The sequence below is a fragment of the Urocitellus parryii genome, chromosome 6 (genome assembly GCF_045843805.1).
Source record: "Urocitellus parryii isolate mUroPar1 chromosome 6, mUroPar1.hap1, whole genome shotgun sequence".
Lineage (NCBI taxonomy): Eukaryota > Metazoa > Chordata > Mammalia > Rodentia > Sciuridae > Urocitellus > Urocitellus parryii.
The window spans coordinates 177525571-177548468 of record NC_135536.1 but is presented as its reverse complement, the minus strand read 5'-3'; the positions used below and the strand labels follow the sequence as shown (position 1 = coordinate 177548468).

Sequence of the window (22898 nt, the reverse complement as noted above, 5' to 3'; positions counted from 1 at the left end):
TCTTTATTAATTTATTTTTATGTGGTGTTCTGAGGATCAAACCAGTGCCTCACACATGCTAGGCAAGCACTCTCTACCACTGAGCTACAGCCCCAGCCCCCCAAGTCCTTTTTTATTTATTTTACATTTTGTGACAGAGTCTCACTAAGTTGCTTAGAGTCTTGCTAAATTGCTGAGGCTGGCTTTGTACTTGAGATCCTCTTGCCTCAGTTTCCCATTGCCAGAATCACAGGCATGTGTCATCACACTGGGCCATACTGGGAAATCCTAACACCCAAGATGTTGCATATTTCTTTACTCTTGCTATGCCCTTTTCTCTACCCCTAGTAAAATTCATTAATCCCTTGATTGCCTGTCTCTTCCATCTATTTTCCTTGAATTCCTTTTGACCATTAGATTGAACAATTCTTGGATCTGTAAATAAATTCTCTTTCCTAGAGCATCTTCTTTATTTACCCTGCCAAGCTCCTTGAGGGCACACACTGATGAACACTAGATGGTGAACATCCACACTTTGTCAAACAGAGTCAGTCACTCAGGTCTCAGTGAAGACTACCTTCATAAGGGCTACTAGGCCTGCATCACCTCTTTGATTCAGAAGCTTCCTTAAGTCTCCTTAGTGTTTGAAGAAATGTATTTTCCCCTCCATCTGTACCTAGTAGGATTTGGGAAGCTTCCCAGACATTGGGAAAGTCATTCCAGACATTGGTGGATGGGAATTGAGGAGTTCAATCATGTCTTCAGCTGCCTGTCAGCTCTGCAATTAAAGAGAGCGGCCCGTGGAGGTAACGTGTAGTACGGAATGTCCACACAGCTCTGGCTCTTGTACATGGTAAGCACTCCATGAACATTTGCTGCTATTATTTTGATCTGGACTTACTCTAAGAAAAGAGGATTCATTGGAAGGTAGACCCTATCATTTATATGCCAGAGATCTTTCCAGCCGAGACCCCCCTGGCTCAGTACTGATCTAGCTGCCTTCAGCACAGGGCTCAATTCTACTCCAACCATCAGCGTGTTTAATGGGACCCCCCAGTGGCCCCCATGGCACTATCCCCTGCCCCCTCTGAGGTTCGCACACCATGTGCGCGGACTCGATACAAGCATGTGAAACGTGGGTGGCCCCAGTTGCTTAGAATCTGGATCTTCACCTTTGGAAAGGCAGATGGAGGGTCATTCTGGGAAGACAAATGGATCATGCCAAAAAAAATGCTCTTCCAAGGGCTGCCCTCCCCAATCATCTCTCTGCTGCACTGCCTTAACGGTGAGAGATACACACCTGTAGATGGAAAGTCTGAATCTCAGATTTCTTCACATCAAAGGTGAATTTCCCCAAGAAAACTTCAGTCTCATCATCAACCTGAAGGCCCTGGTGGATGAAGAGTGAATGGAGGAACAGTGAGGCATGGGGAAGGAAAACAACTTTGTGGGGGTTCTTCTTCTATGTGTTTGGTAATTGTGAGTATTCTGATGATAGGATGCGTAGTGTGGAATGTGGGCTCTTAAAAAACTAGGTTTTTTAAGTCTGGCCAATAGTCGTGTTACCTGGGGAAAGTAATACCTCCTCTTCCAGAGTATTACTTTCCTTATATATAAAAGGGGAGATAATAGTATTTCATCAGTGGTGAGATGGATTCAATGAAATAATGCATGTAAAGTGCTTGGCCTAGAGAAAAGGCTCAATAAGCCATAACTAACATTTGGATATAGTCATGATTATTTATAACCTATAGCAGACCTGAGAGGCAAGTGGCTTTGTCTGATACATAGATGAGCAAGCAAAGCCTCAAATACCTGCCCTAGTTATTATGATCCGCTTTGTGCTTTCTAAGCATCCCCCACCTCCTGGCCTCAGTACCACTCACAAAGACTGCGAAGTCTCTGGGGGCGCTGTTGGCTCCCCCGGTGTGTGCCACACTGGGCGGTGGATGCTGTAGGGTGATGTCACTCAGCTCCACACGACCTGGCAACCTGATGACCACCTGACCCTGGTCGCCCTCAAAAGCCCAGCAATTTCCAGGGAACACATCTGGCTGCAGGCCGGGTAGGGGTGGTGGAGGGAAGAGATCATCAGAACCCACAAAAGAGAGCAACTGCTGTCCTTTCCCATCCTCTACTCCTCCCAGAGGGTCACTTCCAGTCCGGATCCCTATCAAGCCAGATGCCGCCCAGTGCTCAGTCCCCAGCGCTGTTAGGTGTCTTCATTTTAACCCCATCCTCGGCTTTCAGCACAGCCTCACCCGGGCCAAGCCAGACCGGGCTTTTCAGCCGGCCATACCCTTCTGCACCGCCAGGTTCCGCCTCCACGGAACTCCAGGTCCCGCCCCTTGATCTCATCCTGGGATCCCGATTACAGGCCCACCTCCAGGATGACCGAGGGCGGCCGCGCGTAGTTCCAAAAGCTGAAGCGGTTCCAGAAGTAGGCAGTGTTCGTGTCCTCGTAGTCGCGGGATGTCTTCTCTAGGTCGATGGAGGCTCCTGTAGTAGGGAGGAGTAACCCTCAGGAGTTCCCAGGCCTTACCCCCTGCTGGGGAAAGATCTGTGTCAGGATCTCTCTTTGCATGTCTCTGAGTCTTACCCACAGAGCTCAGCGCATAGTCGGGTTTCCTCACGAAGTCCTCATTCAGCCTCTGAAACACTAGCTTCGCCACTCTCTGCAGTGTGAAAGGGTGGCGGAGAGGCGGGCTTGTAAGCTGGTTTACAGGTGGGCCTGTCTCCCCAAACTGAGTGCTCTGGGATGGATTCTGTGGGCCCCCAGGAGAGACCCGCAGTGGGGACTGAATCCCGGGCCCCAGCAAGCGGGATCTGCTGCCGGTTCCCTAAGTGCGCGGGGACTGCGAGCGGGGCGGGGTCACCCAGCCTCTGAGCATCCTCGCTGCGCGACTCACCTCGCTGTGGGCTGCGCGAACACTGGACACCTCCTTGTGGAGCTTATCCAGCTCGGCCTGGAGCTGCTGCAGCTGCTGCCCCTGAGAGCGCACGCGCTCGTGGTACTCGCTGGAGAGAGGAGGTTAGCACCTGCAGTTGGCTTCCTGATCCGGGACCTCTCCCGTTAATGCCCAGAACGAAACACCTTTGAGCCGCTCAATACCCACCCCAAGTGCCCTCTTTCACCTTAGAGTCAGCATCTCCTTAGGTTCCTATTGGAGAGAGGGAGGGACAAACAGTGCAATTCAGCTCCGCGCCCCGCTTTCTCCCAAGCCAGCCTCTGGACAACCGACTCAAAACGCCTCCTTTTGGAGAACTGCTCCTCCCACATATACACTACTACCCTGAACTTCCCGGACCAGAGCCTCTCAGAAATTTGTTCAAGGCCCAGCCCTTCCTTAGAATTAGCCTCCAGCACCAGCACAAGGAGCCCCCCACAACCTCCACCCATCCAGAAAACGGTCTTCCCGACTTACATTCTCCAGAGGAGGGACCAGGTACAGGAGCCCCCACCAGAGTGCTGTAGAAAGGGGGGAGGGTGTCCGGGAAAGGAAGAGGAAGGAAAGGAGTTTACCTGGCGCAAGGAAACTGGACCGCAGACGCCTGAAGGGTGGGGAGGGCGATGGAAGACAGAGGGGCGACTAGAGGGCTCTGAAGGGGGCTCTGAAGGGGCCGAGTGGGCTGAGGAACGTGTGGGGGGGTGTAAATCAGATGGATTTGTCTCAACTTTCAGAGCTGGTGCCTCAAGGGATTCTCGGTCCCTTACCTGCCAGAAAGACGCTCAGCAGCGACACTGCGGTGATCAGGAAGCGTATGGAAAAGACCTCCCTAAGGAACCGGAGGGAGGTTGAGGCCCCAGGCCCTCCCAGGACCTCGTCACCCCCCAGAGTCCTAGACTCAGTCCTGTGAACACGACTCATCCAAATCTGAATCGGCTCAAGCCTCGGTCTTGCATGGCCCTACTTCCCACCCCCGTCAAAGAGCAGCCTCTGGGGCGCCCTTGTCCCTCCCTCTGACCTGTACACACTGACCAGCGCGTCTCCTACCAGGGATAACACCACGCTCAGCACCTGGAAGAGGAGGCCTGGGAAGAGGAAAGCGTGTTCAGAGAGCGTGGTGTTACAGGTTCAGAAAGGGCTCAGGAAGGGCATCAGGGCAGAGCCTGGGTTCGGGAGGGACCCGGGAAGCGAAGAATACGCTAGGAGAATGCGTTGAGGGCGAGAAACGGCTGGATACTCAGACTTGAATCTCAAAGGGGCTGGGGACTCGGACTTGAGAATTGGAGTCAGAGGGCTGAGCGGGAGGATCAGAAGGGACTGGCGCTGGCCTGGACCGTACTCAGGAAGCTCTTGGACACTCGCGGCGGAGGCATCTCCTGCCTCAGATCCAGGGTGGAGAGAAGATCGAGCGGCTCCTCAGAGACTACAGGAGACTCAGTCGGTTCTGCGAGAGCCCAAAGGCTCCATTGGGGCCTTGAGCACCGCAGGCCCATTCTTTCCCCAAGAGCAGGCTCCCCAGCCCAGCCGCCAGAGAGCTGGGCAGCCTCTCAAACAGGCTTTGGACCCGCCGCACCGGAATCCCAGGCCTCTCCCTCCGCATCCCCCCAGGCTCATTCTAGAGTTGGTCCCACTCCCAAGCGGATGCTCCGCCCCCATCCTGAGGTCTGGGTGCGGCCCCCTTTCCCAGACAGCCACTCACGCCAACACTGAGGCGCCTCCTCAGTGGTGCCCAATCACAGAGTTTTCCCCGCCCCTTCCCAGGGCCGTCCATCACACCAAGGCACCGCCCTTCAAGGGATTTCATTTAGCGAACCCCTTGCTAAAAGGTGCCCAGACGTAATCTTATCCCCTCTCCTCGCCAGGCTCCGCCCGTAGGCCCCGCCCCCTCCCTCGGCTCCCCCAGGTTCGACCCCGCCCGCACCCGAGGCCCCGCCCCTCACGGTTGCGGCGCCACAAGCGGTCTGCCCTTTGTGGCTCCGAGACGCCGGCTTCTGCCGAGACCTTCCTGCCCATGTGGGTCCTCCGGGCAGTCCTGGGCTCAGGGCAGGCTCACCGCAGCTGGAGCCCCCAGCCCTTCTGCCCTCGGGTTCCCTTGGCCCCGGCCCAGCTGAATGGTGCCCGCTGCTGTCCCCCGAAATGACGCTCTCTGAAGTGTTGCTGTTGTCGCTGTAGAAGTTGGGTTTGTGCGGGGACGCGGCCGAGCCTGGTCGAGGGCTCCGCCGCATCCTGACCTGGGCTGCCCCTCACGGACGCCAAAGTCGCCGCCGCAGCCGCCAAGGCCCTCAGCCGCTGTGTGCCGCGAGGACCCTACGGATTCTGCGTGAGCCGGCGGCCGCGCAGCCAGACTCAGCCCTCTCACCTGTATCTGGGCCTGCTTGCTGTCGTCATAGAGGAGACCGAGGTCTCCGCCGCACGTCCTGACCGTACGTCATAGAGCTAGCCGTGACGTCGCTGGGAGCCATTGCAATCTCTTACTCTTTCTGATGTTTGACATCACATCTTTTTCCAGAACACGCAGAATGGCGCTCAGCGTAATTTCTATCTTCCTTCCCTGCTGTTTTTCTCATTTGACACTAACATGCTATATGTTTTACTTATTTATTACATTATTGCCTGTCAGGCCCACTAGAAGGTAAACTTTTTGAGGGTGGGGATTTTTCCCCCCACTGCGTATCTTGCAGTAAGTACTTAGATAGCTTAGCCTGTAGTAGGTGCTCAAATATTTGCCAAGGAATAAACATTAAGAAGGATCAGAGCATCATCCAGGGCACTTCTAAATAAACATATGGTCCTTTTGCTCTGCAAGCCTTCAACTCTCTCCTCTCGTTCTAGTTATCAAGACAGAAGACTCTGACCTCAGGATCTGTGGGTTCCTCCCCAACCAGGCCCATGTTCCCAGAGGTCTGTCGGGTGGGAATTGCGCACCCACCAATCACTATACCCACACTCAAACCCCACACTGAACTATGGATAAGAAAATGAGGGGGCTGAGATTGTGGCTCAGCGGTACGGCGCTCGCCTCGCACATTCGAGACCCTGGGTTCGATCCTCAGCACCACATAAAAATAAATAAGTGAAATAAAGGTATTGCGTCCAACTACAACTAAAAAAATAAATATTAAAAAAGAAAGAAAGAAAATGAGGAATCACAGATGGTCACTTCCAAGACACCAGAAGTTCCCAAACTCCTGCTGTGCAACAGAGCACTAGAGCAGCTTATAGAAATTCAGGTTTCCCAGGCATGCCTTGGGATTATACCACTGCATTTCTGGGGTGGGCACAGAAATATGCATTTTAACAACCACATATGTAATCCTGGTTAGGGACCACGCTTTGAAAACATCCAGCACAAATTACACAAAAATATCTAGAAGGGGGAAGGACATCCCTGAGACCACAGAATATGTGACTGATTAGAATTCCAATATCCTGCCCTCCAGCCTATTACATACCATTCCTTCCTTAGAATGTTAGGTAGTGAAAGTGGCAGTTCTTAGAGGGGTGGAGGCACAGGGACAGCCTTTTAAGATGTGTTCTAGCCCAAGGGGAGGTGCTTGTGCCAGGCTCCAGAGAAGTGACATCAGTGCATTGCTTGATTAGATACCACAGAGCTCAGGACAGAAAAAGAGGAAGACCAAGGCACTGCAAACTAAAAATTCTGTCCAAATCTAGTCCCCTTTCTCCCCCACTTACTTAATATTTGTGAACTCTTTTGGTACCAATGTCCCTTGTTTATCAAAAGGGCAAGTGAAACCCCCAACATCTGAGGACCTTGAGGTCTAACCTGGTCCTTGCTTAGAAAGAGAATAGTCCATTCCCCTTGTCTTATATTGTATAGATTCCCAAACTCAGTTGATTTCCTAATAACTGGGGCAAAAAGCAGAACAGGGCTTTCCAACCCCTATTGAGATGGGAATGCTAAAGCACAAGAAGGAATCATAGATAGCTTAAAGCCATACAGCAAGACCTAGTTCCTCTGATGGTCTAATCTTATTTACTGCTGCTGCCCTGAATTCCTTGTATTCAGGTCAAACTGAGCAAATCGTGTGCCCTACAAAGCATCCTGCATTCCTCTCAACTGCTTAGATGCCTACTCTGCTCCCAACTCCTATACTCAAAGCTCCCTCCTCTGGGAAGCCCAACTGCCCTCCTTCTTCGGAGATCCCCACACCTGACCCTTTCCTATTGTGATGGAAACTTCCATATGATGGTATTTCTAGGCCATTTTATCAATAGAGCCCATGAAGCTCCTGGGAGACAGACAACACATCTGACTCACCTCTCTGTGGCTGAATCCCTTCTGTCCATCCTCCAGGATATAGCACAAGTCCTGCATATAGGAGTATAGTAAATAGAGTAAGTGACTAGGCATGGTGGTGGGCCATTATAATCTCAGTGATTTAAGAGACTAAGGCAGAAGCATTGCAAGTTTGAGGTCAGCCTCCATCAATTTAGCAAGATCTTCAACAACCACCACAAAAAGGGACTGATAATGTAACTTAGTGGTAAAGCACTCTTGGGTTCAATCCCCAATACATTCAACACACAGTTTTTGTCACCTATTTTGGGTTCAGACTGTGAGATATATTTATTCCTTCATTGAGCATAATTATTGAACATCTATTAAAAGTCATTAACCCAAGCTAGGAATTTTATGCCCAGAGAAAGGCACAAATACTTCATATTTTACAGTGGTATGTTAAAATTTTTTACATTATGTATGGTGGCACATGCCTGTAGTCCCAGTGACTCAGGAGGCTTAGGCAGGAGGATTACAAGTTCAAGGCCAGCCTCAGCAACTTAATGAAGCTCTTCGAAACTTAGTGAGACCCTGTATTAAAATTTTAAAAAATTATGGACTATTTTAAAGGTTTGCTGACTCCTTGGAGCCCATGTATGATACCACTGGAATCCTAGGACCCCAAGTTAAGGACCGTTTGCTTCTGGTTAAGAAGCATATGGAGCTGGGCGCAGTGGCGCATGCCTGTAATCCCAGCAGTTCAGGAGGCTGAGACAGGAGGATCATGAGTTCAAAGCCAGCCTCAGTGATGGAAAGGCACTAAGCAACTCAGTGAGGCCCTGTCTCTAAATAAAATACAAATTAGGGCTGGGGATGTGGCTCAGTGGCCACATGCCCCTGAATTCAATACCTAGTACCAAAAATAAAACAAAACAAAAAATATGAAACAACTACTATGCTCAAGCTAATAATGTATCCCGTAAAACTAGGGGATTCTATTATTATTCCATCCTTTTACCCAGGCAAAGTAAGTGACTAGGCATGGTGGTGGGCCATTAAGGGTTACTGTGTATCATATTCTGAGCTAGGAAAAATAAATAAAATGAAAACTGATTCTGAGAACACAAAGATGAATAAGAAACAGCATGAGGTCTATGCCCTTGCGGCGGCTTCATAGGCTAGCAAAGACTAGATTTGGGCCCTATCCTCTCCACTCCTATCCTGTCTCAGCTCTCACCCCATGAGGATGGGATGAAGTATGAAGCATTGACCAACTTGTAGCTGAGGAAGGCAGGAAGGACTGAGCTGACCACAGGGACCTTACCCCCACCTCTCCATTATCCCTCCCTCTCCACCCATGACTCCCAGGCCTGCTGCCTGAGTGTTTGACTAAAGGGCAGGGATTGCTGAACCTGCTGGGTGAGTCCAGTGAGTCAGAAGTGATTGGGGTGGACAGTCAGGCAAAGGGTGAGCCAGTGGCACAGGGACCATGGCTCTGACTGTGTGTGTTAGGAGACTAACAGGGCTGCCAGGCACCCATGACCGACAAGTGAAGCTCAGCTTTCGGGGTGAGGCTTGCAAGGATACTGTAAGAATTCTTGGAACTGGACTTCTAACCCTCTATTTCCCAGACCTCTAACCCAATTCCTGGCCATCTCTACAGTTTGTCTCCTTTCTCCCCAGCCTACCACCTCTGACCTTCTGCTTTTTTCCCTCACCCAACCGCTTTTTTCCTTTAAATGTGAGTCTAGTGGGGAATGGACACTGGACCAAGGGTGGAAGAGGCTAATGACTTTTTTATGTGGGTAAGGGCTAATAAATGACTAGTTTCAATCCTGAGCAGGTTTTACCCAGAAAACAAGGAAAATTCGCTGTGGTCAAGAAGCCGATGTCAGTGAGGTCAGTATGGATGGCTCCTGGATGGGTAAAAGCTGGGATGATTCCTTTCCAGGTCCATCCTGGGCTCATTACTGGGATTGGGGAGATGTAGTCTTGGGAAGTGGGGTCAGAAACAGACTTAAGAAATCAGACCCTTGGGCTAGGGATGTGGCTCAAGCAGTAGTGTGCTCGCCTGGCATGCGTGGGGCTCTGGGTTCCATCCTTAGCACCACATAAAAGTAAAATGAAGATGCTTTGTCCACCGAAAACTTGAAAAAAAAGATCAGACCCACTTGGAATAAGTCAGTTCTAAGACTGGAGGGCATTATTTCTTGACTGATAGTTAGCTCTAGATTAGCCCTTGTTTGTTGTCAGTCCCTGGTTGGAAGGATCATTTCAGGTTTGGAAGACCAGTCCTAGGGTTAGCTCCAGGTTTAGGGGTTGGCTTCAATTTCAGGGTTGGGAATAGGGGTGGATTAGGAATAAGGGCCAGCCCAGCAATGGGTGTTACAAGCTTCTTCCTATCCCCAGCTGTTCCGCTGGCCCCATTATGGAGCTCCACTCACTGGGGAAAATCTGTCTGTGCAGGTAGTCAACTGCAGCCGTGTGTTCAGCTCCAGGTGAGTAGGCCTGGGGGAGCCAGGGATGCAGGAGAGGCTGGGATTGACTTACTGACATTTCCCTGGGATACTCTTCTGTCCCATGCTACTCCCCTAGGCCTCTGGGGACCCTGGTGATCTCCCTGCAACAGCTACAGAGTGCTGGGCGTTTGGTGCTACGGGAGGCCCTAGTGGATGAAAACCTGCGAGTGTCCCCTGTGAGTCCCATCAGCACCAGTCTGCCACCCCCAAACCCGAGACCCCCTCTAGATAGAGGATTCCACTTAACCCAGGGAAACTCAAGACCCAGACACTGTGGTATCAACCCCTACCACTGCTAGGGCTCCTTTCATTGCAGTCCCTGTCTGAGTATGATGTGGGCCAGAACCAGGTTCAGCTCTGAGGCCCTAGGTTGTGGCAAAAGGGGAGATAAGTTTTCTGTTGCTCTTTGATCCTGGAGTAGACTCACTTCTTGTGAGAGACAAAGTTGAACACCTGGCTGAACTTTCTTTCTTTCTTTCTTTTCTTTTCTTTTCTTTTCTTTTCCTTCCTTCCTTCTTTCCTTCCTTCCTTCCTTCCTTCCTTCCTTCCTTCCTTCCTTCCTTCTTTCCTTCCTTCCTTTCTTTCTTTCTTTCATTTTGGTACCAGGAATTGAATCCAAAGGCGCTTAACTACTGAACCATATCCCAAGCATTTTCTATATTTTATTTAGTGACAGGGTCTCACCGATTTGCTTAGTGCCTTGCTCAGTTACTGAGGCTGGCTTTGAACTGGTGACCCTTCTGCCTTAGCCTTCTGAGCTGCTGAAATCACAGACATGCAATGAATTTTCCTGGTGTTTCACAGAAATTCATATTGCCTAGAAGTAGATCTGGCTTGAAATTTCCCATCTGACAGCTTCTCATTTGAAAACTTGGACAAGCTATTTAACATTTCTAAGCTGTTTTCTTCATTTACATTATGTGGATTTAAAGCAAGTGTTGTTTTTCATTCACTCTATAATCATTGATAAAGCTCTTGAAAGCCAAGTGTGGTGCTGAGCTATGAGGATTCAGAAGTCAGTAAAACCAGACATGGAATTACCCTGTTGGAGTTCTCTTGCCTGACATTAAACAAATATCCACACAAATAAGTGTGAAATTGCAACTGAATGCAGGTAGGGAGCTGGGAGAGTACATAACAAGGATATGAGATCTACTTTGAGGTCAGAAAAATTTCCCTGAGAAAGTAATGCTTAAGCTTGGAGCTCAACTATTATAGGTATGAAGCATGAAGGAAGAATATTCCAGGCAGAAGAACCCAAATATACTAAAGTCCAGTATCCTGGTGGAGCATAGCTAGAGAGCAGAGAAGAGCAGAACCCGCCATGAGAAGGAGCTGGAGTGGATGGCAAGGACCAGGCCATGCAGAACTGAGAAGATCACAGTAAGGGATTTGCAAAAGCAGTAGGAGATTTTGGAGCTGTATTTGACCTCCTCAATAAATAGCTTGCTCATTACATTCTTAGCAAAGTTGTGAATAATCAACATTATTGATAATTAGAAAGGATCCACAAGTCACCTTAGTTGCAGGCCAGGAGGGTCTGTGTTTACAGATGGAGAAAAAGGCATTGTCCTTGGGCCTCTCAGGCTTAGGACAGTTTGAGGAGTACTACACTGTATATGTTTTCAGATCCAGGTGGAGCTTGACCTGAAGTATCAGCCTCCAGAGGGCGCTGCTGGAGCCTGGGCAGAGGAGGACTTTGGGGCACTCATCCGGGATAGGTAAACTAAGCAAAGCCTGGTGATTCCAGCCCAGGTGCTCCCAGTCCAGGCAGGTCCTGGAAAGGGAGAAGTTTTCACTCCGGATCCATAAAGTTATAGCCAGATACTATGACTCTTGCCGCTCTGTCTTTGGGCCTGGCCCTCCCTCACTCCCCTCATTTTTCCTCCTCCCAGCTCAGAGTTGATCATCCCCAATGTGGGCTTCCAGGAGCTGGAGTAAGTATATGGGGGATGATCTGGGATCACTGGGGTTGGTCTTGGGGTTAGGAGCCAGTGACATGGGGTTAGTCCTGAAGGTATCAGGACTGAATCAATTCCAAGGTCAGATATCTGTTCCAGAATCGAGAGTCAATTTGGGAATTAGAGAGCTCTCAGGGTTAGGAGTCTGCGCTGAGATCAGTGGGGTCAGTCTAAGGGTCAGTCCTAAGGTCAACAAAATCAAGGAATGCCCAGATATGGGTAACAGGTCCCAGGCATATCTCTTGAGGGCTTTCCTATTAGGCCTGGGGAGGCCCGGCTGGAGCGACGGGCAGTAGCTCTGGGCCGCAGGCTAGCTCGAAGCCTAGGTCCGCAAGATGATGATGAGAATGAGCTGGATCAGGAGCTGGAGCTGGACCTGGAGGATGAGCCTGATGTGGAGCTTTCTGGGGTCGTATTCAGCCCCCTTAAGAGGTAACTTGTACCCACATGCACCTGCTCCTATACCCTGCCAATGAGTCAGTCTCACCATTCACACATGTGGACCCACACCCATCCACCCTCACAAACACAGACCCAGGGTATGGGTGAAGGGTGGATATCCTGTGGTCAAGGGTCACTCATAGGCATAGACACTGCCACTTCCAAGGTCAAGATTGGTTACACTGGCTCACACAATGATAAGTGATGAAAGGTAAAGAGCAAGTTTTAACTCTGGCTCACTGCAGTGTCCCAGTGCTTAGAATAGTGTTGGCATATAGTAGGTGCTCAATAAATTTTTGTTTGAACAAATAAATTGATTCAGGAGTTCAGGAATGGGTCAAATTCTAGCTGTAGGCTTGCTTGAGGCATAGGTAAGGCAAGACAAGCCCCAAAGGACTCAGAATCCAAAAGTTTATAAGGAACAGGAGACCTCACCTCCAGTATCAAGTGAGTGTGTGTGTTGGCAGGGAATGGGGAAACTAGAGCTGACTTTAAGCTTCTTTACAGCCGAGCCCAGAGCCTGGCCCGTGGGGATCCTTTCCAAATGTCCAAAGCCCAGGACTTCCAGGTACTGCTCTCCTCCCAGGCCCCAAACCTGTGGAACCCCCATTCTGTGTGCCCGCACGTTCCTTCCCCTACGTTGGTAGGTCCGGCGTCCTCTCCTCCCTTTCTGCACCTCTTAGGTAGGGGTCACCGTGCTGGAGGCCCAGAAACTAGTGGGAGTAAACATTAACCCCTATGTGGCCGTAAGAGTTGGGGAGCAGCGCCGCGTGACAGCCACACAGCGTGGGACCAATTGCCCCTTTTACAATGAGGTGGGCATGATCAAGGAAAGTGGCGAGTCTGAGAGTGGGCGGGACCAAGATAGGAATCACCCTTAGAGGACGTGGCCTAGGTGCGCTGGAGTCTAGAATATGGAGGGGCGGGGCTCATCAAGGGAAAAAGTGTGCAGAGGCTCAGTCCAGGGTGGAAGTACCGCGTTGTCTTCACCAGAGGCTGGGGCAAGCCGGCGTGAGCTCTTCACATCTAATGTTCTCTCACCTTCTTTACTTTCCCTCACTCCCACTTCAATCTAGTACTTCTTGTTCGAATTTCATGAGACCCAGCTTCGGCTTCAAGACTTGCTGCTGGAGATCACGGTGAGGAGACAGAAGGGAGAGCTTTCCTTCAGGAAAGGGGAACGCTGAAGCTTCGGGACTAACACCACTTCCCCCCAGGTTTTCCATTCGCAGTCCCTTCCCTTTATGGCCACCCGGATAGGCACCTTCAGGATGGACCTGGGCATCGTCTTTGACCAGCCAGGTACCGAACTTTAGGCTTATTGAGACTGATCTGCAGGGACAGGGACCTCTCAGCAGTGACTCCGCATGGACTCCTGTGCACTAACTTCTGAGACAGCCATCTCTTGCGAAGACTGACACTCCAAACACTCTCACTCCTCCCTCCTGAGCCAGAGAGGAACCCCGGCCACTGTCCAACGCTCTGGTCGAAGCTCTATGATCGCCTGGTGCATCCCACCAGCGTCCTCTGACTCCTCGCCCGTCTTTCTGCCCTAGATGGCCACTTCTATCAAAAATGGGCTCCTCTGCATGACCCCCAGGACACCCGCGCCGGGACCAAGGGCTTCGTTAAGGTCACCTTGTCCGTGAGGGCACGCGGAGACCTGCCTCCTCCACTGCCACTCCTGGGTCCAGGGCACAGTTCGGACATCGACAAGTGAGCTGGGGTGATGAGGGGAGGAGAGAATCGGATCGGGTGCGGCCTCGGAGGCGCGGAGAGGCGAAGGGATAGATTCTGCTCCTCGGCCTCTCACCTCCCTGCTCCTCCAGGAACCTGCTCTTGCCGCGCGGGATACGAGCAGAGAGGCCGTGGGCGCGGCTCCGCGTGCGGGTGTACCGCGCCGAGGGCCTTCCAGCACTGCGTCCAGGGCTACTGGGCAGTCTGGCACGCGCCCTGCACGACCAACGCGTCCTCGTGGACCCCTATGTACGGGTGTCCTTCTTGGGACAGCAGGTAAGTCTCTAGCGTGCCCACTCCGCCGAAACTCAGGCCCTGATCCGGCGCTCAACCCTCTCAGTCGGTCTTCACGTCGGTCCTCAGGGCGAGACGTCGGTGCGCAGCGAGGCGGCGGCGCCGGAGTGGAACGAGCAGCTGAACTTTGTGGAGCTGTTCCCACCGCTGACGCGCGGACTTCGCCTGCAGCTGCGGGACGACGCGCCCCTCCTCGATGCGGCCCTCGCCACGCACGTGCTGGACTTGAAGCAGATCTCGCACCCCGGCCGCGCGGGTGAGTGCAGCTGGCGCTGGGCCCTGTCAGCCCCAGATCCCGCTTCAACTAGCCTGGGTCCCTCAGAGCCGCAGTCGCTCCTTCCTCGGGACCCAGCTCAGCTGAGGGAGTCGGGTCCACCCGACAAAATGAACTGCTCCAGGCTGGCCCCGCCCTTCGCCCGCCCCCCTCCCCACCCGACACAAACCCCACCCTCGGTTTGACAAAAACCTGACCACAGTCACGCATCCGGTAACCACGCCTGCCCTGCTCTTCCTACGGATTTACGCTCGTTGATACACGGCTGCTGCCTAAGTAGCCACTCACCCAGTCCTTCACCCTATTACATGTAGCCCCACCCCGGTCCCGGCTCTGCCTGGGGGTATTTGGCTCTACCAATTGGTGGCCCCTAAAGGCCAAACTTCACCGATTCGCTTCGCCTTTGGGAGCCCAGCTGGTTTTGAGCTGCACCCAGCTGATGCTCCACAGCGGTCTGCAGCTGTTCTCTTCCAGAATTGCTGAACTCTTTCCTGCCCATATCCCCACCCCCGGTCTTGGAGGAGATAAGGGTATGGAGTATAGACTATTCTAGGACCCACCCGCCCGTGCTCTCCTCCAAAACACTGTTCTTGTCCCCCACAGCTGGGTTTAACCCCACCTTTGGCCCAGCCTGGATACCCCTCTATGGCTCGCCCCCTAGCAGGGGTGTCCGGGACGGTCTTCAAAGTCTCAATGAAGGCGTCGGCCAAGGCGTTTGGTTCCGCGGCCGACTTCTGGTGGCAGTGTCCATGGAAGTGTTTGAAGGGAGAGCTGAACCTGAACCTCCCCAGACCTTACAGGGGTCCAGGTTGTCCCGACTCACCGGAAAGAAGAAGAAGAAAGCCAGACAGGGCCAGATCCCAACCAGGGTTCCGCAGCAGGTGGACACCAGCTCCAGTGCAGAATCTCCTGAGATTCCCAGTGCTATCGAGGTGGAAGTGGAGGAGTTGCTGCCTCTGCCGGAGGTGGGGGCTGGAGTCACTTTGGAGGTTTAATGCATTCCCAGACACTGAACACCATGGGGGAGTTTCAATTTGGGGGCTGGGTGGGTTTGTACCATAATGGGTGGAGGGAGACTGACCAATCCCTTGGAGCCAAAGTGTTGAGGCTGCAAAGAGGGGTGTAGGACACCTGCAGTGACTTCTGGGCCTTGGTTGTAATGTTTTTTTTGTGAACATTGTGGCCAAGCATAGTCCAGGCTGCTCCCTGGGAGGCCAGGGGCTGACTCCAGCCTGATTCCCTTCCCCAGAATGCCCTGGCGCCCTGTGAAGATTTCCTGCTTTTTGGCGTGCTCTTTGAAGCCACCATGATTGACCCCACTATGGCCTTGCAGCCCATCAGCTTCGAGATTTCCATTGGTGTGTGGCCTACCTGAACCCCTGAGGGTCATGTTTTGAGGGTGGTCATTCATTTCAGACTGTATGCTCCTGGAATGGGCTATTGACTTTCCGTAAGGGTGGATTTTGACTTCTCTTGAGGCAGAATTGATTGAGGGAGGGGTCTGACCCTCCACCCATTGCCTGCTGACTCTTGCTGCTCTGAGGCTAGGTCATGCAGGCCGCCGAGAGGAGCAACTGGGCCGAGGGTCCAGGGCTGGGGAGAGAACTGAGGGCAACCAGGGGGAGGCTCAGCCTCTCCTGGAGTCTGAAGATATGGGGACCGGTCTGGAAGAGGAGGAGGAGGTGGGAACTCCAGCTCAGAGGCCAGAGCCTGTGGACGGCAGTGGGTGAGTGCTCCAATGACTCTAAGGGGGGTGTTGGGAGGTCATCATGTACTCAGGACACCCCAGAGCCTCAGTTTCTTTCTGTCTGGCCCAGACCCTACCTCTGCTTGCCCCTGCGTCACCATAAGCCCTGTGTGCATGTGTGGAGCCGCTGGGAGGATTACACATGGCGCCTGCAAAGCAGCAACTGTGTGCACAAAGTGGCTGAGAGGCTGGTGAGGGCAAGGCCAGCACTTAAAAGAGAGATGCAGGGCTATGCAGATGCTGGGGACACTTTGGCCCTTGAGGGAGCAACCAAGGGAAGCTAATCGGTGGAGCAAAAGGGAGCCAGCACCTTATTGGTGCAAGGCCAGAGCGTAGTGGACAAAGAACACAGTTTCTGGGTAAACTGAAGGGAATTCAGGAGATCAAAGTTATAGGAGGACAGGGATTCAGAATAGTTGAACCCAGGAAGGGGCTGGGTGAAAGGGTGGGATAGAGTACTGGAGGCCAGGCCCCAGTGGGGTGGAACCACTAAGGTGCTAGAGGAATAGAACCATGAATCCATGGAGCCAAAGAAGGGCAGGTTAGGAGGTATGGGATGGAAGTGGGTGGGGCCTCCAGGTGGGAGTGGGGGTTACTGTACCTGGGACCCTCAAGACTTTGACCCTCTCACTGCGCTACAGAGCCAAGGGCTGCAGGAAGTTGAGAAGATGCAGCGTAGATCAGGACTCAGTGCCTGCACACGGCTCAAGCAGACTCTGGAGGAACTGGTGGCTGGAAGCAGGTGAACTAAGAGAGAGCCCTTAGAGCTGTTGATCCTGGGCCTGTTCCAGGGTGGGGGAGACTTCGTGACTTGAAGCTGCATTTTATAGGAGACAATTTTAAATATCAAGGAGTTTGATGGAAATTTGGGGAGTTGGGTTGTGCCCAGGTCCTTAGGTGCTTCTGCTACCACCTTCCATAAGGTCTTTTCCCCTGGCTCCTGGGGGCATATATTGCTTCTCGTGTCTCCTACTTTATGGAGGAAACAGAATCCTCACCTTCTTCCATTTAATCTACCACCTGACCAGTTGTGCATCTCTCTCCTTCCTGCTAAGTGAAGGAAGCATCCTAGCTGTGATCTTGATTTTATCTCCTCTCACCTCCTGGGGGAATTGGCTCTGCTGTTGTCCACTTCCTCTCCTGCATCCTCAACTGGTCCTTACTTATATCATCTTTTTTGCAGTAACCACATAAAACATGTTCTGATTCCTTCCATCTTTGACCTTCATTGACCCAAATTCCATAAATTCCATAACCATAATTCCAGGCACTTAAGAACGTTTCTGGAGCTATTCTCAAAAGAATTAATTGTGTAATTATTCAATAAATAATTATGGTACTTGCTGGGCGTGGTGGCACATGCCTGTAATCCCAGCAGCTTAGGAGTCTGAGACAGGAGGATTGCGAATTCAAAGCCAGCCTCAGCCAAAGCAAGGCATTAAGCAACTTAGTGAGACCCTGTTTCTAAATAAAATACAAAATAGAGCTGGGAATATGGCTCAGTGGTTGAGTGCCCCTGAGTTCAATCCCCAGTACCCCCTCAAAAAAAAAATATAGTACTTGCTATGCCAGACACTGTTTAGATTCAGGGATATCAGTGAAAAGGCATTTCTGATCTCGAAAATCCCTGAAGCTTGTATTATTCCCCTGGGGTGAGGGTAGAGGGTATGAGCAGAAACACAGATAATAAACATGAAAACAAAGAGATAAAAATATGCTATGTAGGATAAGTGTTAAGGGAGGAAATGAAAGAAAAATACATCAGAGAGATTTTATAAAGGGTGAAGAGGGCAGGGCACAGTGAAGGTGACGTGAAAAAGATGAAGGAGCATGTCACATCTGTAAGGGAACAGGCATGTTTCGTCCTTTCAGCCAACCAGGGGCGACTAAACCACAGGTGATCTCTGACTTAAATGGGCACAGGAATGCCCCAGGGTGTAAACATGTACATCCTGATGCAGTAGTCTCTGGGGTGGGGCTGAGACTCTGCAGTTCTGACAAGTACGCAGGTGATACCAGTGCTTTTGGGCGACACATGGAGTAGCTAGGGTACTTCTCAGTGGATAGTTAAATACTGGGGAGCTGTGAGGCTCAAAGGAAAGGCAACATGTCCTTGATGAATTTGGGTTGGTCCAAATGCATATAGACACCTTATGGAGAACAAGGCTAAGAGGGCCGTGAGGGAATGGGGGTTGGGAGGCCTGCTCTGAGGGAATTGGCCCCAAGAGCCCATGTTCTCTCCTGTGACTCCCCTGGTTTGCATGTCCCCTCTCCCTGCAGACAGTTTTGCTGCAGTACTGAGCGTAGGACGATGACCCGGCCCAACAACCTGGATCGATGCCGAGGGAAACTGCTGACGCACAGCCTGGTATGGGCAGGGGAAGGAAGGCAGGGGGACCTGGCTAGAACCCTCCACTCATGCTCTCTTTTTGCCCTTTCAGAACCTGTTGGCAAAGCAAGGTCTGCGGCTTTTACGTGGTCTGAGACAGGCCAACATGCAAAAGAAGGTGACATTGGCCAAGAAACTCCTTGCAAAACTGCGCTTTCTGGCTCAGGAGGTAATGCCTCCCTGACCCCATCTGCCTACCCGTACACCCATCCCCCTAAGCCTTTTGACCATCCAGAGTTCTCTGGGCAGGTGTGATGTCACGTCATTCCTTTGGAATGACTGAGGGTGAGGAAGAAAGTTCTAGGGTTCAGCAGGGATTCAGGGAGCATTCAAGATCTCTTCGGTTGAAGATTTGAGAGTAAATTCCCTTGGGCATGACCTCCCTGGTCTGAAACTCTGAATTCAGTGTATGAAGGGAAAGGGAGAATATTTTCTCTGCTAAGCATCTGCATATGTTATCTTGTGTTATTCCTTGGGAAGAGTTTACCCCATTTGAAAGGAGCAGAAACAGGCTTAGAGAGGGAATCTTAACAGCTGGTTAAGTAGCAACCGGGATTCCAAACCAGTTAGATCCTGGTTTCAGACATCAAAGGATAAGCTGGGATTTAGCAAGTAAGAAAGAATGCATATATGTGCAAATGGCCAGAATTAGAACTGGGGGACATGTGGAAGATAGAGTGTTGGAAAGACGGAGACAGTATATAGAATTTATACTGAATTTTAGTGCAAAATTGCTTTATTGGTTTTGTTTGTTTGTTTATTTGTTTGTTTGGTGCTAGAATCAAACCCAGGGCTTCACTCATACTAAGCACATGCTTTACCCCTGAGCTACAACCCTACTCTGCTTTTAAAAATTTGTAATGAAAACCTGTATTTTGTGACATAAATAAGCATCCTGAAATAATATAGTTTAGTTTTGCTCTTTTTCAAACTTATATTATTTTGCTCTTTTTTTTATATTATGTATGTGAGATTTATCCAGATCATTGCATGTAGATGTGTAATTTGTCTCATTACTGTATAATATTGTATATAATATATTTTATACAATATTGTACATAATATTGTATAATTTTGTAATTTGTTTCATTGCTGTTTAATATTTCCTTCTGGGAATATACTATGATTTATTTTTACATTGTATTGTTGATGGATTTGCAAATCGTTCCTAATTACTGGTCATTAGAAATAATGCTTCCAAGCTGTGCACACAACTGTAATCCCAGCAACTCAGGAGGCTGAGGCAGAGGGGTTGCAAGTTCAAGTCCAGTCTCAGCAACTTAATGAGACTCTGTCTAAAAATAAAAATTAAAAAAAGGACTGGGGCCTGAGTGCTGTGGTACACACCTATAATCCCAGTAGCTCTGGAGGCTGAGGCAGGAGGATTGAGAGGGCAAAGCCAGCCTCAGCAATTTAGCAAGGGGCTAAGGAACTAAGTGAGACCCTGTCTCTAAATAAAATACAAAGTTGGGCTGGGGATGTGGCTCAGTGGTTGAGAGCCCCTGAGTTCAATCCCTGGTACCCGAAATAAACAAATAAAAATAAAAAGGCCTGGGTGCTGGGGTTGTGGCTCAGTGGTAGAGCACTTGCCTAGCACGTGTGAAGCACTGGGTTTGATCCTCAGCACCACATAAAAATAAATAAACAATAAAAATAATAATAATAAAACAATAAAAAACAAATAATGTTTTCTTTTTTAAAAAAATATTTATTTTTTTTAGGTGTAGATGGACACAACACAATGCCTTTATTTTTATTTGGTGCTGAGCATCGAACCTGGGTCCTTCCCATGCTAGGCGAGCGCTCTACCGCTGAGCCACAATCCCAGCCCCAGAAATGTTTTCCAAGACCATTTTGGCACATGTCCTGGTATGCAAGGGCTAGAGTTTCTGTAGAGCAGTGATTCTCAAGCTTTTTCTTCTTAGGACTCTTTGGTGCCTTTAATAACTATTGGATTTCCCAAAGAGCATTTGTTTATGTAGACTTTGTTACCATTACATGAATTAAAAAGGAAAAACAAAGCTAGGTGTGGTGGTGCATGCCTGTAATCCCAGTGGATCAGGAGGCTGGGGCTGGAGGATTGTAAATTCAGTGCCAGCCTCAGCAATTTAGCAAGGCTCTAAGCAACTCAGTGAGACCCTGTCTCTAAATAAAAATTTTTTTAAAAAGTATAAAAAGGATAAGCTAAAAATCCTGAGAAATAAACAATAGTTATTATTTCATTAAATAACACGAGCAAATCAATTGCATGTTAATATAGATGTTTTCATAAAAAATAACAATAGCCAGGCATGATGGCACAAACCTAGAATCCCAGTGACTTAGGAGGCTGAAGTAGGAGGATTGGAAGTTCAAGGCCAACCTCAGTATTTTAGTGAGGCCTTAAGAAACTTAATAGGACCTTGTCTCAAAATAAAAATAGAGATGACACAATAGTGCACTTCTGTAATCCCAGCAGCTCGGGAGGCTGAGACAGGAGAATTAAGACTTCAAAGCCAGCCTCAGCAACAATGAGGCACTAAGCAACCATGGTGAGACCCTGTCTCTAAGTAAAATACAAATTAGGGCTGGGGATGTGGCTCAGTGGTATAGTGACCCTGAGTTCAATCCCTGGTATAACAACAACTACTACAACTACAAAAAACCACCACAACAAAAAAAAGCAAACAAAAACCCAACAAAGCTATAATCTCCAAAACAAAAAATTTAGTGAGAAAAGTGGTATTGCTTTACATTTTTAAAATAACTTTTTAATATCTGTTATATTAAAATTTTGGTCTATCTTGTACTTTGAAAGGATTGATAATTTTGATTATTTTCAATTTTCAAGTGTTTGCTGAAATGACCCATCTTTTAGCTCTTGTGTACTTCCCCACTGTAACTTTTAGAATTTTTATCATACTTATTTTAATGTCCCTGTCTAATAATTCCAACATCTGGGTTATCTTATGAGTCTTATGTGTTATTTCTTCTCTTGATCAAGAGTCACATTTTTCACTTTTCCTGTCTTATGTTTTTTTGTTTGTTTTGTTTTTTTGATGGGAGATGTTAATCCCAGGGACACTTTACTACTGAGTGACATCCCAAGTCCCTTTTAGTTTCTGAGACAGTCTTTGCTCAGTTGCCCAGGTTGGCCTTGGACTTAAGGTCCCCCTGCCTCAGCCTCCCAAATGACTGGGGTTACAGGCATGCACCATCATGTCCAACTGTCTTGTGACTCTTTAGTTATAATGTCTGTATTTTTGTATGAAAGAACAGTAAAGACTAAAATAAATAATATGTATTTCCAGAAAGTGTCATTCCCCTCCTCACATCAGGCATCTGGAGTGAATCCTGCGTCATGCTTTGTATTTGACCTGGGCTTTGCTGTGAACTTGTTTGGGTTCACTTCACCTCTGGCTTCGAATGATTTGAGGATGGGACAGGACTCTCCTTTCATCTGGGCCTAGAATTGAGAACTGGCAAGATCCCACAAATCTGTCTCTATTCTCACCCCAACTGCCAACATTCTGATTATGGGCCCTTGTCCCTGCTTTACAGGCCACCTGACAGGCTGAGGGTTGTAGACAAATTCTTGTTTTCTAATTCTGTTTCCTTCCCTCTGAACCTAAGGAGATACCTTTTAGACCTGTTTTCCCTTCCCTGGACTTTGAAAGGGACCCCACCCCGCAGCTCTGAAAGTCCAGAATGCTCCCCTGCTTTCAGTGGGCTCTCCAGCTTTGCCTTGGGGCAATGTGTTCTTTCAGATCTCCAGCTTCTCTCTCCACTACAAAAGCTGAAATCCCGGAGGACCACCGATGGATTTCTTTCAGCTCATCTGTCCTCTTATTTTCTTCTAAAGGTGGTTACTTTTCACTTGTAAAAAACCCTTAAGGGGGGGCTGAGACCGTAGCTTGGTGGCAGAGTGAGTTACTGAGTTCAAACCTTAGCACCACATAAAAACAAACAAATAAAATAAAGGCATTTGTCCATTTACAACTACAAAAACAAAAACAAACCTAATGAGGATCTCTTATTGCAACTATTTACATACCTCCCCTTAGCTCTAAGTGAAGATCCTTAGGAAGGAGTTGGTAAATAGATAGGTCTTGTTTTGTGGCTAGGTCCTTGGGATTCTCATGTGGCATGCAGCATTAAACATTTCTTAGAAGTTGTATAGTTTCTCCTTATTTATGACCAATTCCTTTTTATAACTGCCAGAGGTGGGAGCATCTGTAGATCTCTCTTCACCTATGAATAACCCATCACTTTCTGGATTTATTTCATTAGGTTTCTTTGGATCCTCACCTCTGTGATGTTTTGTTGTTGTTGTTTTAAACACACAGTTTTGCAATTTATTTGGGTTGTTTTCGTTGTTAGGGTGATAGTG

At 49.4% G+C, this 22898-nt stretch overlaps 2 protein-coding genes across 2 annotated transcripts in view; one reads left to right on the top strand and one right to left on the bottom strand.

Moving 5' to 3' along the window:
- Positions 1–1019: 1019 nt before the first annotated feature.
- On the bottom strand, positions 1020–5257 carry Spag4 (sperm associated antigen 4). The gene is made up of 12 exons (XM_026383301.2): positions 4849–5257; positions 4267–4371; positions 3946–4012; positions 3695–3756; positions 3405–3448; positions 3115–3140; positions 2889–2997; positions 2579–2654; positions 2363–2478; positions 1866–2033; positions 1280–1369; positions 1020–1178 (listed from the first exon to the last, which is right to left on the bottom strand). The coding sequence occupies exons 1-12, from the start codon at positions 5150–5152 to the stop codon at positions 1020–1022; spliced, it is 1326 nt and encodes a 441-aa protein (XP_026239086.1). The 5' UTR covers positions 5153–5257.
- Positions 5258–8656: 3399 nt separating this feature from the next.
- The window catches only part of LOC113178987 (fer-1-like protein 4), a 41603-nt gene continuing 27361 nt past the window's right edge, over positions 8657–22898 (top strand). Inside the window, exons 1-21 of the mRNA XM_026383338.2 lie at positions 8657–8735; positions 9011–9066; positions 9577–9665; positions 9763–9862; positions 11316–11407; positions 11582–11623; positions 11909–12079; positions 12596–12656; positions 12772–12903; positions 13165–13227; positions 13306–13390; positions 13645–13804; positions 13918–14101; positions 14189–14375; positions 14997–15358; positions 15643–15751; positions 15942–16119; positions 16211–16331; positions 16782–16882; positions 18421–18508; positions 18582–18698. Coding sequence (XP_026239123.2) covers positions 8657–8735; positions 9011–9066; positions 9577–9665; positions 9763–9862; positions 11316–11407; positions 11582–11623; positions 11909–12079; positions 12596–12656; positions 12772–12903; positions 13165–13227; positions 13306–13390; positions 13645–13804; positions 13918–14101; positions 14189–14375; positions 14997–15358; positions 15643–15751; positions 15942–16119; positions 16211–16331; positions 16782–16882; positions 18421–18508; positions 18582–18698 — 2577 coding nt within the window. The remainder of the gene's footprint in view (positions 8736–9010; positions 9067–9576; positions 9666–9762; positions 9863–11315; positions 11408–11581; positions 11624–11908; positions 12080–12595; positions 12657–12771; positions 12904–13164; positions 13228–13305; positions 13391–13644; positions 13805–13917; positions 14102–14188; positions 14376–14996; positions 15359–15642; positions 15752–15941; positions 16120–16210; positions 16332–16781; positions 16883–18420; positions 18509–18581; positions 18699–22898) is intronic.

What these genes read in the sequence shown, in the direction of transcription:
- Spag4 (XM_026383301.2), bottom strand. Translation starts at nt 5,152, where the DNA reads ATGCGGCGGAGCCCTCGACCAGGCTCGGCCGCGTCCCCGCACAAACCC. An exon ending in AGTGTCCAAGAGCTTCCTGA is followed by an intron (nt 4,013 to 4,266) that starts GTACGGTCCAGG and finishes TCCTCTTCCCAG; the next exon opens with GCCTCCTCTTCCAGGTGCTG. An exon ending in CCAGAGACTTCGCAGTCTTT is followed by an intron (nt 1,370 to 1,865) that starts GTGAGTGGTACT and finishes TTCATCCACCAG; the next exon opens with GGCCTTCAGGTTGATGATGA.